This window comes from Carcharhinus amblyrhynchos, chromosome 27 (assembly GCF_965287045.1).
Source record: "Carcharhinus amblyrhynchos chromosome 27, sCarAmb.v2.hapA, whole genome shotgun sequence".
Lineage (NCBI taxonomy): Eukaryota > Metazoa > Chordata > Chondrichthyes > Carcharhiniformes > Carcharhinidae > Carcharhinus > Carcharhinus amblyrhynchos.
Genome location: NC_137350.1, coordinates 26,239,077 through 26,254,094, shown reverse-complemented (window position 1 = coordinate 26,254,094; position 15,018 = coordinate 26,239,077). Strand labels below are relative to the sequence as shown.

The 15,018-nt window shown below is 41.7% G+C and overlaps 1 protein-coding gene across 1 annotated transcript in view; it reads right to left on the bottom strand.

Annotated features, from left to right (window-relative positions):
- Positions 1-6,266: 6,266 nt before the first annotated feature.
- Positions 6,267-15,018, bottom strand: part of vat1 (vesicle amine transport 1) — a 43,746-nt gene continuing 34,994 nt past the window's right edge. Inside the window, exon 6 of the mRNA XM_080213413.1 lies at positions 6,267-7,795. Within this exon, the coding sequence (XP_080069539.1) occupies positions 7,709-7,795 (87 nt within the window). The 3' untranslated portion in view covers positions 6,267-7,708. The remainder of the gene's footprint in view (positions 7,796-15,018) is intronic.

Here is a 15,018-nt window from a genome sequence, read left to right as displayed (position 1 = left end):
GGTCAGTGGTACCATCAACTGAGACCTCATTTGCCCCTTACAACAGAAAGATCTCAGCACTATTTGAGGAGATTGTCACTCAAGGTTATGCAACCTAAGCCCAAGCTAAAAAAGGATGACAACCAAGAGCTCTCAGTACAAGTGCTCCAAAACATGTTTGAAAGTGAACTGATCACTCTGGGGTTGAAATTGAAGCACAGCCATGAACAAACAGAACCTGCTAAAAACACAAGACCATAGTGAAATATATTTTATATTTAAACAGTTTAGATACTGAGCAGCAAGTTGAATACCCAAATTAATTTAAAAAGTCTATCATGTAGGAGAATGTACAACTAAGATTCCCAGTGACATTAAAGGGCATCTTTTCCCAAAGTGAGAGGGGATCTCAAAACTCAAATATAGGATGTTCCTGATGTGTGTGTGTGTGTGGGTGGAGAAGGGAAGAGGAGAAAGAGTCCAGAATTGAGTAGAAAAAAAAAGGACCTTTTAGGACTGAGGTAAGGAGAAATTTATGGGAGGCACAATGGCTACCATTGCTGTGTCTCAGATCACTGTGGAGTTTGCATGTTCTCTAGCTTTCCCGAGTGCTCCAGTTTCCTACCACAGTCTAAAGATATGAGAGTTAGGTGGATTGGCCTTGGCTATGCTAAATTGCCCTCAAGTGTCAGGGGGATTAGCTTGGTAAATATTTGCTTATGGGGATAGAGCCTGGGTGGGAATGTGGTCAGTGCAGACTGGGAGGGCTGAATGGCCTCTTTCTGCAGTGTAAGGATTCTATGAAATTTCTTCACCCAGAGAGTAGTGAATCTGTGGAATTCACCACCACGGAAAGTAGTGGTGTGCAATTTCAAGGAGAGATTTGGGAGGGGTGGGGGGAAAGCAAGATCATGATATTGAATTTGATGATCAGCCACAATCAAAAAGTGAGTGACAGAGCACTTGGCCTACTTCTGCTTCTTGATTCCATGTTTCTGTGCAAGCTCAAAAGCAAATTAAATTGCCAAATCTTTGAAATAAAAAAGGAGCCAAGGCTGCAATAAAGAGAGAGGAAACAGGGCAGGCAACCTGTGTGGAGAGAAAAACAAGTTAAATTGTTGACCTTTCATTAGAACAGAAATGTCTCGGACCTGAAACATTCAGCTCACTCCTCAGGTGTGGACTGACCCAGAGTATTTACAGCATTTATTTCAGATTTGCAGTTTTGTTCATGTCATCCTTTTGAGCTCAGTAATTCCAGTCAAAACTTTTGGGTTTCATGTATGCATTTTATTAAACATTTAAGGCATATGGTAACACCTGGCATAAAACAGCATTACATTTCATAGTATCCATCTAAACAGCAACTGCACAGTTTTAACTGTTTCACAGACAAAAAGCAGCTTTTAGTACGAGATTAAAACACTGAATAAACCAAGCGCCATTAATGTTTTGACCTGTTTTTCAAAAAAAAACAAAGACAGTTTGTGCCTTCAGTGACTTTCCAGTTGCAAGACCCTTTTGAGACTAGATGTGGCCAAATAAAATCCCAAACCAGGGCATGTCAAAGAAATAATGTTTCATATTTGGCATAAGTCAACTCTAATCCAAGGGAAGTGCTAGGGTCTATTTTGATCACTGGCTTATGAAGATTTAATATTTTTCCCCATTTTATGTACAGTATTGTATACTGCATTGATTATCCTGGATTAAAAAAGGAAATCCCTCAGAGAAACCCAAGAACAGGATGTGGAGTTTCTAGATGGAAGGCATGTTACCCCATGCAAGCTGAGCAAAACATACCTGCCTATACACTGAGCCATTCACAAGCACTGAATTTCCCTTACAGCCATCCTTAAGGTTTCAAAAACAGCCCTTATAAACTCAGCAGTTAAAGCCACCATCACTGTTAGAAAATGTTCAATCTCCAATTTAAACTAAAGTGAACCTTGAAGTTATTTTAGGTTGAGAAACCTCATCTGCGACTAACGGAGGAAAACAAAGACAGTTTGCATGCAGAGATGCATCACTGAAGGACAGAAGTAGTCACATCATCAGATCTAGCATCGTCAGACAAGGTAACACCCAATGTGCTTCAACTAAGACAAACTAATGCCAAGTCATCTTTAAAAAATAGAGGGCCACATGTGAATGGTTGATAAAAAAAGCATTTGCAATGTCTCAACCCAGTCTGGCTCCAGCCCCATTCCAAATTTAGAGAACTGTGCTCCCAAGTTGTTGAGCAAGCTACTTAATTGCAGCAAGTCAGGGCAAACCCACATCCATCCCTCATGCTACTCCAGCCACAGAAGGTGCCTCCATGCAAAATGAAGGACTCATGTGAGTAAAGCAGGTTTTTATTTGAAACAAAGAACCAAATTCATTCATTCTGTGCTGCCATGTTAAAATGACAACTTATGCATGACAAAATAGAACCCACAAAATGGGAATTATTTGAACAGGGAAGTGGACAAAAAGCTAATGTTTTTCAATTGAAAAGCTAAACCGTTAGCAAGGAAATCAAGCTTCACAGACATTTCATACAATTGACCACCTTTGACAACTACTTGGAGCCAAATGGTCTTCTCATATAAAACTTCCCCCATCCAGACAGCCAGCCACAGCTGCAATACTGACCAAAATGTTTCACACAGCACCACTAATAGCTGTACATAGTCACAGATTAAGCAGAATCAATCAAGGCTCTTTAAACCACTGTGTACACCAAGGTCAGGTTTGTGAACCATGCTAAGTGACCAGCAGGGTGCTGCAGAGTCAAGTGTTGAGTCTGTAGTTCTGAACTTTGGTGGGGTGTGGGGGTGATCTGCACAGTATTTATGGTGTAGGGTGCAGTCATACAAAAGCCAGTGTTGGTGGTAAAATAGGCAAAGTATACATACAGGATTGGACTGCTTTCATACTAGTTGTAGTTTTGCAACAATATCAATTTTACTAAAACCCAATACTGTCACCGGGGAAATTGAATAGCAACAAAATTTAACTGCTATTCAAATTTATCTCCATCCGTTGCCAATCATTTTCAGATGCATCCTGCATGCTTGTGTGCATAGCAACAAGATGTGTACACAACCAAGAGACTCAAGAATTGATGATAGATCACATCCTTCAAATATACATTTGCTCAGACTGCAATGAAGAATTGGACTACCTTAAAAATGCTTTATGGCACTTTTTGGACCAGCTTCTTCCAAGCTGTTACATGGCTACCATACTAGCCTGGGAAAGTCTGCCATGTTGCAACTAGCTGGACAGCACAGATAACAATTACAATGTCCTGATCACAACCAAATGGAATAACTTATGCTGGAAATGAGCCCACAGATCCCTTCCAAAATAGAAAGCTTTAAAAGGTGTTTGCAATTTAGATATTATTGGAATCTGAACACCCACTCATGTCAGAATGTGCACAGGACCACTAATCAAAAAAGGGACTTGCAACGGTAAATCAAAGATAGCAGGTTTACATAAGCCACATGAAGGCTAATTTGGCCCTTTTAAATCCTGACAATGGACAAAAGTTTTATTTAGAATTAGTCCCTTTGATGTCAAGCTCAACCACAAACGGTTCAAATCACATTCAGAATCAACTGGTCCCCTGGTTTTTCCTCAAGTCATATTGGCACATTTTAAAGTTAAAGTTAAGACATTTGAGCAGCTGCTCAGGCTCAGCTTTGAATAAGGCATGTGACGTTTCAAACTACCTCAGTGGACAGATGAGTGGGTGCCAAATCTTTCTTGCTTTTCCACACTTTCCTTTGGGAGGGGGTGGAGGAAAGAGGAAGACAAATACTTGACTGGAAGGAGGGTTCCTGGTTCAATGCCTTTCCAGTAGGGGTTGCCACACTGCAATAGCAGCATGCCTATGAATACAGAAGCCAGCTGCATAACCTCCCTGGGCCTCCATCTGTGTTGAGATAACTTAGGAGCCCTTTAGCTGAATGGATCAGCTACTTTGAGCAGAGGAAAGCTACAGGAGGCAAAAATGGTTTGCCATGTCAGCTACAATCATTCCCTCAACAAAATCCAAAAGGACAGTCTGCACCAAGTATTCCCAATGCAGGAAAATCGAGGGGAGTGGTAGGGGGAAGAAAAAAGAGAAAGCGAAATGGGACCAAGCGGAATAATGAATACAAAATTATAAAAGTGACACCAATGAAATAAACAGTAAAAAGTCACTCACTTGTCTGAGATTTTGCTCAAAAATAACTTGGTTGGTTCCCAAATTGTTCCAAGTAGATCACAAGTCAACATGTCAAGAAACATGTTCCCTCTTTAACCAAAGAGGAGACTTGGGCCAGGTCCTTGGTACCTCTACAAAGAAGCTCATCTGTCCACTTGGGCAGTACATCATGATTCCAAATGCTCAAATACTCTTTGGTCCCCAGTTATTTCTGTAATGTTGAAGATTTTATTTGGTAAACAAGGCATGTCCCCTTTCACATCACATTTTTAAAAAAAAACCTTAAAATCTTGGCATGTATCCAAACTAATTTTTCCACTATTTCAAGAAAAAAAAAGTACCCTCTCCATTAACAGAGCACGTGAAAGGGATTAGGACAATAAGGCAATGTGATAAAGAGTACAGAGTTAAAAAGATTATCCAATTAATGAAGCTTTTGTAGCCAAAACATCAGTTGGACATTTTGACAAGGATTTATTTCTTACACCATCATCTCTTGCTTACCTTTTATCTATGAATTCTCAATCACATTCCTTCTCCCCAACAGAATCCAACCCATCCTTCATGAGACAGAGAGAGGTCTACAGAGATTAGTGATCTCTTCTGCTTGATCCAGGGTATTGCAGGATTAGGACACTTTCAGATGATTTCTTGTGTCAAAGTCACCCTGTGGGGCAAAAGCTTGTTCACCACTATGCTGTAGACCATATTCTGATGTACGATGGAGGAATCTAACTGGGAATCCAGCAAACACTTCCATGTAGAAAAAGGCTTTTCTGGCCTCCAAGATTTGCAATTTTAGTTAATTAATGTTAAACAAGTGGTTTTAAATGGCGTTTGGGGGAGGGAGGGAGGGAATGTTGTGATGAACCCAAATATTTCAAACCATGGAAAAAATTCAAATACTGCAACTTATCCTAGGAGAGCTCATATGCTAATTTATCTAGGAGATTTGTTTATGCTAATTTACTCAACCCAACTCAAGTTGACAAAACCTACATGCATTAAGCATGAAACCACATGTTGGCTGTCATTCTCTGCAGAGTTGTGGGTCTAGGTTATATTTGATTTTTTAAAATACATGCAAAATACCAAGAACAGAGACTCCTCATTACCAAAAGGGTTGTCCATTGGAGTCTCAAAGTGGAGTGGCTTTGTTGGGTAGAGCTTCACAAGGTTGAACTAGTTTCAATACTGAAAATATATTTCACCAACCTTTAAAAAATGCATTTCAAACATTCTAATCTTGGAATCTATGCATGCTTCCCTATAGATTTTTCTAGCATTAATCAGAATGGAATAAGACTAATCGAGTATTCACAAGGCACTGGATTTGTACTCTGGTTTGGCAGGCATTTGAAGATTTAAGAGGCAGAGATTACCAGATGTATTGTTACCTCTGGCACAAAGGACACTAACAGTATTATAAATTAATATGCAACTTGAACACCTGGATCTGAATTTGGCATTTTGTCTTGCCTAAAAGCACCAAGTTGTTAAATAAGCAGTCAAGTGTCCTGTGCAAAATAATGCAAATAAACCTTACGACAAATCTTGATTTATTTAGCCTCATACGGGGGATGGAATGTGTGAAGTAGAGATGCTTATCTAAGCACTAACCCAAAACAAGAAAAGAATTTTGGCTCCAGTGCAGGACTGAGTGCTTAGTTGGAATCATTGCTCAAGCACAGGAGGCAATGGTGCTAGTGCCACTACTAAATCCACATTGTAGCCATTAGTCCAAGCCTACACAGCTGATGCAGAAATATAGGCAGAACATACGCTCCAAGAGGTCCAGCATTCAACCCCATAGAATTACACTTCAAGCTCTTCTGTAATGTAAACAGAGCAAAGGAAGTTTTTTTTGGAGGAACTCACATTGGTCTTAGTGGCTCAAGCTGCCCAGTCAAGGGGTCACCAATTGCTTTGTGTCACATTACAATTTAAATCATAGATCCCAGATGTGTACAGCATAGACAAGCCGCCCAGTTGCAAGATCGATCTTCCAAAGCATGGAATGCAAACAGATGGGGTTAGATCATTAGATGGGGACAGCTCCTAAACAGTTGGAGGCAGTGGTCCAAGATATGATCAGAGTTTTTATTCTAAATATGGATCCAGTTCAAGTACATTTACATACCTAGCCCCTGCACCATGTCCTCTAATTTACTAGTGCACCTTCTACCCTTGCTAAAGTCAGAGGCTATCACTTACATCAGCCAGGAAATAGCAAGTAAACTGGCTGTCAACAGGGAAAAAAAAACATGTTAAAACAAGATCAAGGCACGGTTAGTGCAGTTAGATCTGCATGTATTTGAGGTGTACCTTTAGTAACAGCTCAAAGCAGCACACCCATTTGGAAAAGACAAGGGGAGAAGTGCATGGGGAACAGAAAAATTGGCTGGTTGTTAGTCCAGGTTAGACCAAGTAGTACAGAAATAAATCATTACCTTTGGTTAGATCATAGCTGGGAACGTGCAACAACTTTGGATTTGCTCATTTTAGGCAGAAAGGGTCATCTTAACTGGGAATTGGTGAATTAAAACTCTAGTTCAGACTAGATTTCAGCTAATTGAAGAACAATTAATGATTAAGTCAATGCCAAGTGAGATCAGGCTCTAATGAAGTAGCTCGTGGTTACTGTTTCTATAGCGACAATTGACATGAAAACAAACGCTGGTGTTGTTCTAGTGACGATTTGCTACTCATTGGGTTTATAAACATTCGCTGAGCCAAATCAACCTGGATCAGTGCACAACCCCAGCTACAATCCTGGTAAACACAGGTTTCACAAGATCAACTGAAATAAAGCAAATGGGAGTCCTTCAAACCCCATCCCCCAATGCAATTAACATTTCCATGGGTTCAATCTAGTCTCTGGACTGTGAATCAGTTAGTACTAACCCTTTAGATTTCACACATGGACAGATGGAATTTGAATTGCAGATGGTAATTAATAATTGAATCAAATAAAGACAAAAAGACAGGGGAAAACACAAGGGGGACATTTGCTGCATAGGTTACATGTACAGCAGATGGTGGAATTTCAGCATAGCTGTATGTCAATAGTACCTCCAACTCCAAGGCTTTTTACAATTACACCAACCCATGCTGTCTACAGTAACTGGTCAAACCTGTGCCTCTGATTAAATAGTACATTGTGAATCTGTTTCAGTTTTATCTTGCTGGATCTTTGATCTATAGTATTTGAACCACAGTAGTTTTGAATCATTAGAGAAGGGTGCCAAGACAGAACTAAGTCATGTCAATTGGAGAGGTTGAACAAATTTGGAATTGAACATTCTTGGGGGTGGGAAATTAAAAAAAAGTATGAAAAGGCCCATTAATAGTGTGGTATCCTGCAAGCATAATCCAGCTCTACATAATCAGATTATGAGGAGCAGTGAGGATTGGCTTCCCTGCTTTAAGCTCAAGTTAGTCATCTGTCCATCTTCAGGTCATAAAAGGTTAGAACTTTTTAAACTAATTTACAATGTTATTCCCTGCCTTATATCAGAGGCAGCTGGACTAATCTTCAGTCTTCTTTACTTCAGGGACCAGAATGACTTTTCCAATGTTTTTACGCTCCTGCATTTGCTTCATGGCATCCCCAATCTGCAAAGTAAAAGAAATGTATTACCTTGAGAACCTGCACTGTCAAACTCAAAATGGTTCCTTTTTAACAAAATATGCTATTAAACCAGGCAAGCCAAAGGTTGAGCAGGCACTGGGTCAATTTAAATATTTAGGAGGAACTTTCAGAGAAAAAAAAGTTTAAAGCCAACTCAAAATCTCAAGTGCCAAAATTTTTGTCCATCTTCTGCCAAGGGTTAAGTGACAAAACACAGCTATTTGCTCAAATCAACCCAGACACCAGGATTGCTCAGCATTTGAATGAAACCTTCCCAATTGGGTAGGGGAGTAAGGGTGGAGAAATAAATTAAAAGGTGCAGTTGAACAGTAAACATTTTTCCTCTCCACTTGTTCATGCTGAATTCAAAGTGAAGGGAACACTCCTGTAATAAATCTGAGACAGAAATTCCTTCAAGATCCCTTTATTTACAACTCCAACAGCAGTTCAAAGTGTTAGCAATCTAGCTCCAGGGGTGATGTAATTGTTCCACCATTGTGAGCTGAAGGCACAACCAATGCACTGAAGTCTCCCATTACGTTTTAATTTTAACTGGAGTGATTACAATACAGCTTGTCTTGATTTTTGGGTCAAGGTTTGCATGCTTCACACAGCAGAATAAAATTCTGCAAGTCATCCATTAGGGCAGTTGAGACAGTTAACTACAAGGTGAGGATTCCCTGATTGGCTCAACAATTGGATCCTTAATCAGGGAGTTCATACTCCAATAGGCCAACCTCAATGGTCTGATTAGAGCTGTTGAGAGTTTAATGACTTCAATGACTTGAGGAATTTTACTCTGCTGTGATTGAAACATGCAAACCTTGATCCAAAAATCAAGACAAACTGTATTGTAATCACTCCAGTTAGAATTAACAGTGGGAGAAGTTCAGCGCCCTGAGAGTACAACCAATGGTGGAACAATTACATTGCCAATAATAAATGTCATCTAAATATTCCCCACCCTAATCACCAAGAAAGAGGATGCAAAGTGTGCACTTTCCGGTTGCCAATTAGCCCAGTAGTCCTACAATGCCAAGAACAAGACTTCTTGAAGTGGAAATTCAAAACAGAACCCAACTTGCTGGTTGAGTCATTGGCTGTACCACACCAGCCATATAAAGCAAAAGCATATTACTAAGCATGAAAAAGTTATATCCACAAAGTAACTTGTTACAGCACTGGGTCCCAGCTGAAGTGCCCCACTATAGTTTAAGCTGTGATCATGAAATCACCACAGGATGGCACCCTGCACAATATTGCTGAAATCAAGTGTCAGCAATTGCTGACAATATTGCAAGTAGAATTAAATGATGGAGCACTTTGTTCTGATCTACATTTGGACCAGTCAAATAAAGAACATCGAAAATTATAGCACAGGAACAGACCCTTCAGCCCTCTTAAGCCTGTACCAACCATGCTGCCCGACTTAACTGAAACCTCCTACCCTTCCAGGGACTATATCCCTCTATTCCCATCCTATAGATGTATAGGTCAAGACACCCCTTAAAAGCCACTACCTTATCTGCTTCCGCTACCTCCCCCTGGCAGCAAGTTCCAGGCTCCCACCACAACCTCGTACATTGCCTTTAACCTTGCCCCTCGCACCTTAAACTTGTGCTCCCTAGTAATTGACTCTTCCACCCTGGGAAAAAGCTTCTGACTATCCACTGTCCATGCCCCTCAATCTTGCAGACTTCTCAGGTCGTCCCTCAACCGCCATCATTCCAGTGAGAACAAATCAAGTTTCTCTAACCTCTCCTCAGAGAATGCCCTCCATACCAGCCAATATCCTGTTAAATCTTTGTACCCTCTCCAAAGCTTCCACATCTTTCTGGTAGTGTGATGATCAGAATTGAACGCTTTATTCTAAGTGCAGCCTAACTAAGGTTCTATAAAGCTACAACATGACTTGCCAATTTTTAAACTCAATGCCCTGGCCAATGAACAGAAGCATGCCGTATGCCTTTTTGCTACCTTCTCCACCTGCATTGCTACTTTGTGACCTGTGAACCTGTACACCCAAATCCCTTTGCTTATCAATACTCTTAAGGGTTCTGCCATTTACTGTATGATTCCTTTCTGTATTAGACCTCCCAAAATGCATTACTTCATATTTGTCTGGATTAAACTCCAACTGCCACCTCTCCGCCCAAGTCTCCAACTGATCTATATTCTGCTGTATCCCTGATGGTCCTCATTGCTATCTGCAAACTTACTAATCAAAGCAGTTACATTTTCCTCCAAATCATTTATATAATGATTACAAACTGCAAAGATCCCAGCACTGATCTGAGGAACACCACTTGTCACAGCCCTCCATTCAGAAAGGCACCCTTCCACCGCTATCCTGTCTTCTTTGTCCGAGCCAATTTTGTATCCACCTTGCCAGCTCACCTGATCCCATGCAACTTCACTTTCTGCACCAGTCTGCAATGAGGGACCTTGTCAAAGGCCTTACTGAAGTCCATGCAGACAACATCCACTGCCCTACACTCAATCATTGTCACTTCCTCAAAAAACCTCAATCAAGTTATGAGACACGACCCACCCATTTCACAAAACCATGTTGCCTCTCATTAATATATCCACTTATTTTTAAGTGGGAATAAATCCTGCTTTGAAGAATCCTCTGCAATGATTTTCCTACCACTGATGTAAGGCTCATCGACCTGTAATTACCCAGATTATTCCTGCTACACTTAAGGAGCAACGCTGGCTATTCTCCAATTCTCTGGGACCTCTCCTGTAGCCAGCGAGGATAAGAACATAAGAAATAGGAGCAGGAGTAGGCCCTCTAGCCCTTCGAGCCTGCCCCGCCATTCAATAAGATCATGGCTGATCTGAAGTGGCTCAGTTCCACTTTCCCGCCTTCTCCCCATAACCCTTAATCCCCTTGCCTACCAAAAACCTATCTACCCGCGTCTTAAATATATTTAGCAAGGAAGCCTCAACCACTTCAACGGGCAGAAAATTCCAGAGATTCACCACCCTTTGAGTGAAGAAGTTCCTCCTCAACTCTGTTCTAAACTGCACCCCCCTCCCTTATCTTGAGGCTGTGCCCTCTAGTCCTGCTGTCCTTTGAGCAGGAAGAACCTCTCCACCTCTACCCTATCCATCCCTTTCATCATCTTGTACATCTCAATGAGATCTCCCCTCATCCTTCTAAACTCTAACGAGTACAAACCCAGTCTATTCAGCCTCTCTTCATAGCTCAACCCCCTCAACTCCAGTATCAGCCTAGTGAACCTCCTCTGCACTCCCTCCAAGGCCAAAATATCCTTGCGCAAGTGCGGCGACCAAAACTGCACACAGCACTCCAGCTGTGGCCTCACCAGTGCCCTGTACAGTTGCAGCAAGACCTCCCTACTTTTATATTCAATCCCCCTCGCTATGAAGGCCAGCATCCCATTAGCCTTCCTGACCACCTGCAGACTGGGTTTTTGCAACTCATGCACAAGGACCCCAGGTCCCTCTGCACCGTAGCATGCTGCAGCTTTTCACCATGTAAGTAATAGTCCTTCCTACCATTATTCCTACCAAAGTGGATAACCTCACTTGCCAACATTGTATTCCATCTGCCAGGTCCTCGCCCACTCGCTCAGCCTATCTAGATCCCTCTGCAGACTTTCCACAGCCTCTGCACAATTTGCCGTTCCACCAATCTTTGTCATCAGCAAATTCTGACACCTTACACTCAGCTCCCTCCTCCAGATCATCTATATAAATGGTAAATAGCTGAGGCCCCAGCACCGATCCCTGGGGCACTCCACTAGTCACCAACCGCCAATCAGAACAGCACCCATTGACACCCACTCTGCCTCCTATTTGACAGCCAATCCTCTATCCACGCTAACACCCTACCCCCAACTCCATGCCCCCTAACCTTCTGTAACAACCTCTTGTGCAGCACCTTATCAAACGCCTTCTGAAAAATCGAGAAACACCACATCCACTGGTTCCCCTCTATCCACTGCACTTGACACATCCTCAGAATTCCAATAAATTCGTCAGACACGACTTCCCCTTAACGAAACGATGCTGCATCTGCTCTATCAAACAATTCTCCTCAAGATGCCTCGCTATTTTCTCCTTGATTATGGATTCAAGCATTTTTCCTACAACAGACATTAAACTAACCGGCCTATAATTCCCTGCCTTTTGCCTGCTACCCTTTTTAAACACTGGTGTAACGATACAAGGATTTCTCTCAAGGCCCCAATAATTTTCTCCTTTGCCTCAGTATTCTGAGATTTATCCCATCAGGCCCTGGGGACTTGTCTACCTTAATGTTTCTCAAAACCCCAATACATTCTCCTTTCTGAGCTCAACATGACTAATATCTAAACTACTAGCATCATTATGTGTTTGTATGTAGTGGGTGGTGGGTAATCAAATATTTACTAGTACTGATTTGGAATCAAATTACTTTAAAATTTTAAAGTCACAAGTAAGCTTATATCAACACTGCAATGAAGTTCCTGCAAAAATCACCTAGTTGCCATATTCTGGTACCTGTTCAGATACACTGAGGGAAAACTTAGCATGGCCAATCCACCTAACCAGGCTATCTTTTGGACTGTGGGAGGAAACCCACACAGACATGTGAGAACATACAGACTCTGCACAGGTAGTTACCCATGGCCAGAACCAATTAAGCACTTAGCAACCATGTTACTAATGACTCTACAAGCCTGAGAGTGATAGCTACTGACTGAACTGCAGCGAGCACTGCACATTGATGACCAGCCATTGAAATGATAGATGGTGTGGGGGCAAACTTACAAGTATGTTCTGATAATGAGGAGTTTTGCTAAAACTGGGAAACAAAACCTTCTAGACCATCACTAAAAGGGCAAATATTGATTTGTTGCACAACAGGGTTATTTGAGTAAGTAACACCCTCCCGAGTGGAAACCAGAGTACTGGGAGGAAACCCATGCAGATACAGGGAGAACATGCAAATTCCACACAGACAGTGACCCAAGGCTGGAATTGAACCCAGGGATCTGGCACTGAGTCAGCAATGCTAAGCACTGTGCCACTTTGATAGCAATAGCTGAAGTTCTAAATGTCCAAAGGTGCTTCACAAAAATTTCCATTAGGTAGTTTTCCACCATGCCTCCCTTATTCTTTAATGGGATGTGGGTATTGCTGGCAAGGCCAGCACTTTGCCCATCCCAATTGCCCTCAAATTTGCATGGCTCAACTACCCACTGAAATGGCTGGGCAAGAATCAACCACATTGCTGTGGGTCTGGAGGCCAGACAAGATAAGATTCCCTTCCCAAAAAGGGAATGAGTGAACCAGGTGAGCTTTTAAACAAATGGTAGTGACCGTGAAACTATGACCAAAAGGTTTGTTTAATGAGGTAGATTTTAAGGTATGCCTGAGGAAAGTGAAAGGAGAACTTCAGGGCCTTGTGAGCTGAGGGCACAGTCAATGGCTGAACAATTACAAAACTCAAGGATGGTCAAGAGGCTAGAATTGGAGAAGTGTAGAAATTTGAAAGGGTGGAAAGCCAAAAGGAAGTTGTAGAAAAGGAAGGAGGGACAAAGTCAAGGAGAAATTTGGAAACAAGGGCAAGAAATTTGAGCTGCTCCTGAATCAGGAACAAAACACAAGTCAGTAAACCCAGGGATTGAGAAGTGGGGGGGGGGGGGGGGGGGGAAGAGGGGGGAGGGGGGGAGAAGAGGGGAAGGAGTGGCATGGGAGACCAGCAAGGAGTGCATTGGAATAGTTCAATTTTAGAGGGAACAGGATATATAGATTTCAGTGGTGGAAAAAAAGTGAAGCAGCTGGAAGAGTCAGGTAATGTTATGAAGGTGTTAGGGGCAGCACAGTGGTTAGTACTGTTGCCTCATAGCTGCCAGGGACCCTTGTTCAATTCCAGCCTCAGGTGGCCATGTGGAGTTTGTATTCTCCCCACGTCTGTTTCAATTTCCTCCAGTTTCCTCACAGTCTAAAGATGAGGTTAGGTTGATTTGTCATGCTAAATTGCTCCTTAGCATCAAGGGGACTAGCAGGGTAAATGTGTGGGGGTATGGGGTTAGGACCTGGGTGGGATTGCTTTCAGTGCAGGCTTAATGGGCTGAAGAGTCTCCTGCACAGTAGGGATTTGGTGATGGTAATGAGGATGCATTAAATGGTGTGCTTTTACATGCAAGAGATATCCCAAAAAACTTTAGTCAAATTGATGTGGAGCAAGAGAGGGATTTACTAGGGACAAGTAAAAGCTTTTGGGTTATATGGGTGCTAAAGGAGGAGAGAACTTGAGTAAATGCTAGATGTGGACATAGACAGACAGTCTTGTGACAAAGGATTTCTGGCTGGAGTTTAGTTCAGGAGGTAGTGAGTGTTTGCCATCAACTCAATGGGGTGCCTGGAAATCAGTGACAAAAAGGAAGTTGAAGTTGTATTTTCTTCTGTTCACCACACCATTCTCACTAAGCAAATGACATTAAAGACACAGGGGTGAATACAGTAACACATGGGCACTAATGAATTTACCCAGCTACTCTGGAAAAAGCACAAAAACAAATCATGGGACATTTCTAAAATCATTTCAGATTAATTCAAAGGCTGCTTTGACATGTCTTTTAGCCTTTCAAATGTTGTGCCAATGCAACCAAGATTGTTATCAAATCCCACGCATGCTCTGTTTCACCTCTAGCTCAGAGCCAAGGCCAAACAGCACTCGAATCTGACTTGTCACCTGACATGTTTATTCAGCATAAACCACCCAACTTGAAACTTGACCTAGTTTAGAACTGCAGGGCTATAGAGAGCAGATATTTCAAATCATTGCCAGTAAACCAAATTGGCTTGCTCACTGGCAGTATTTTTAAGACGACAGAAGTATAAAATAATTTCACATAGAAAATAATTCAATCTAAAAAAAATTCAATCTAAAAAACATTCCAAGACTCAAGTTTAACCTCTCAACATAATTCAGGAAGAGAGCCAAGGTGACAATCCAAGCTCTGATCTAAGCTTCCAGACAAAGGGTTTTTAAAAAATGTTGGATTTTTTTCTCTGCCATGTAAAGTGGGCAGGTACCTGCCAATATGCAAACTTCATGACTATTGAATTCACAGCAATTATTCTTCAAAGAGGATACATCAGTATAATGCCAGCTATCAACTTAGATAGTTATTGTTGGGAAGGACTGAGGAATCAGTACAAGTTGGTCAGCAAACCATCAGTA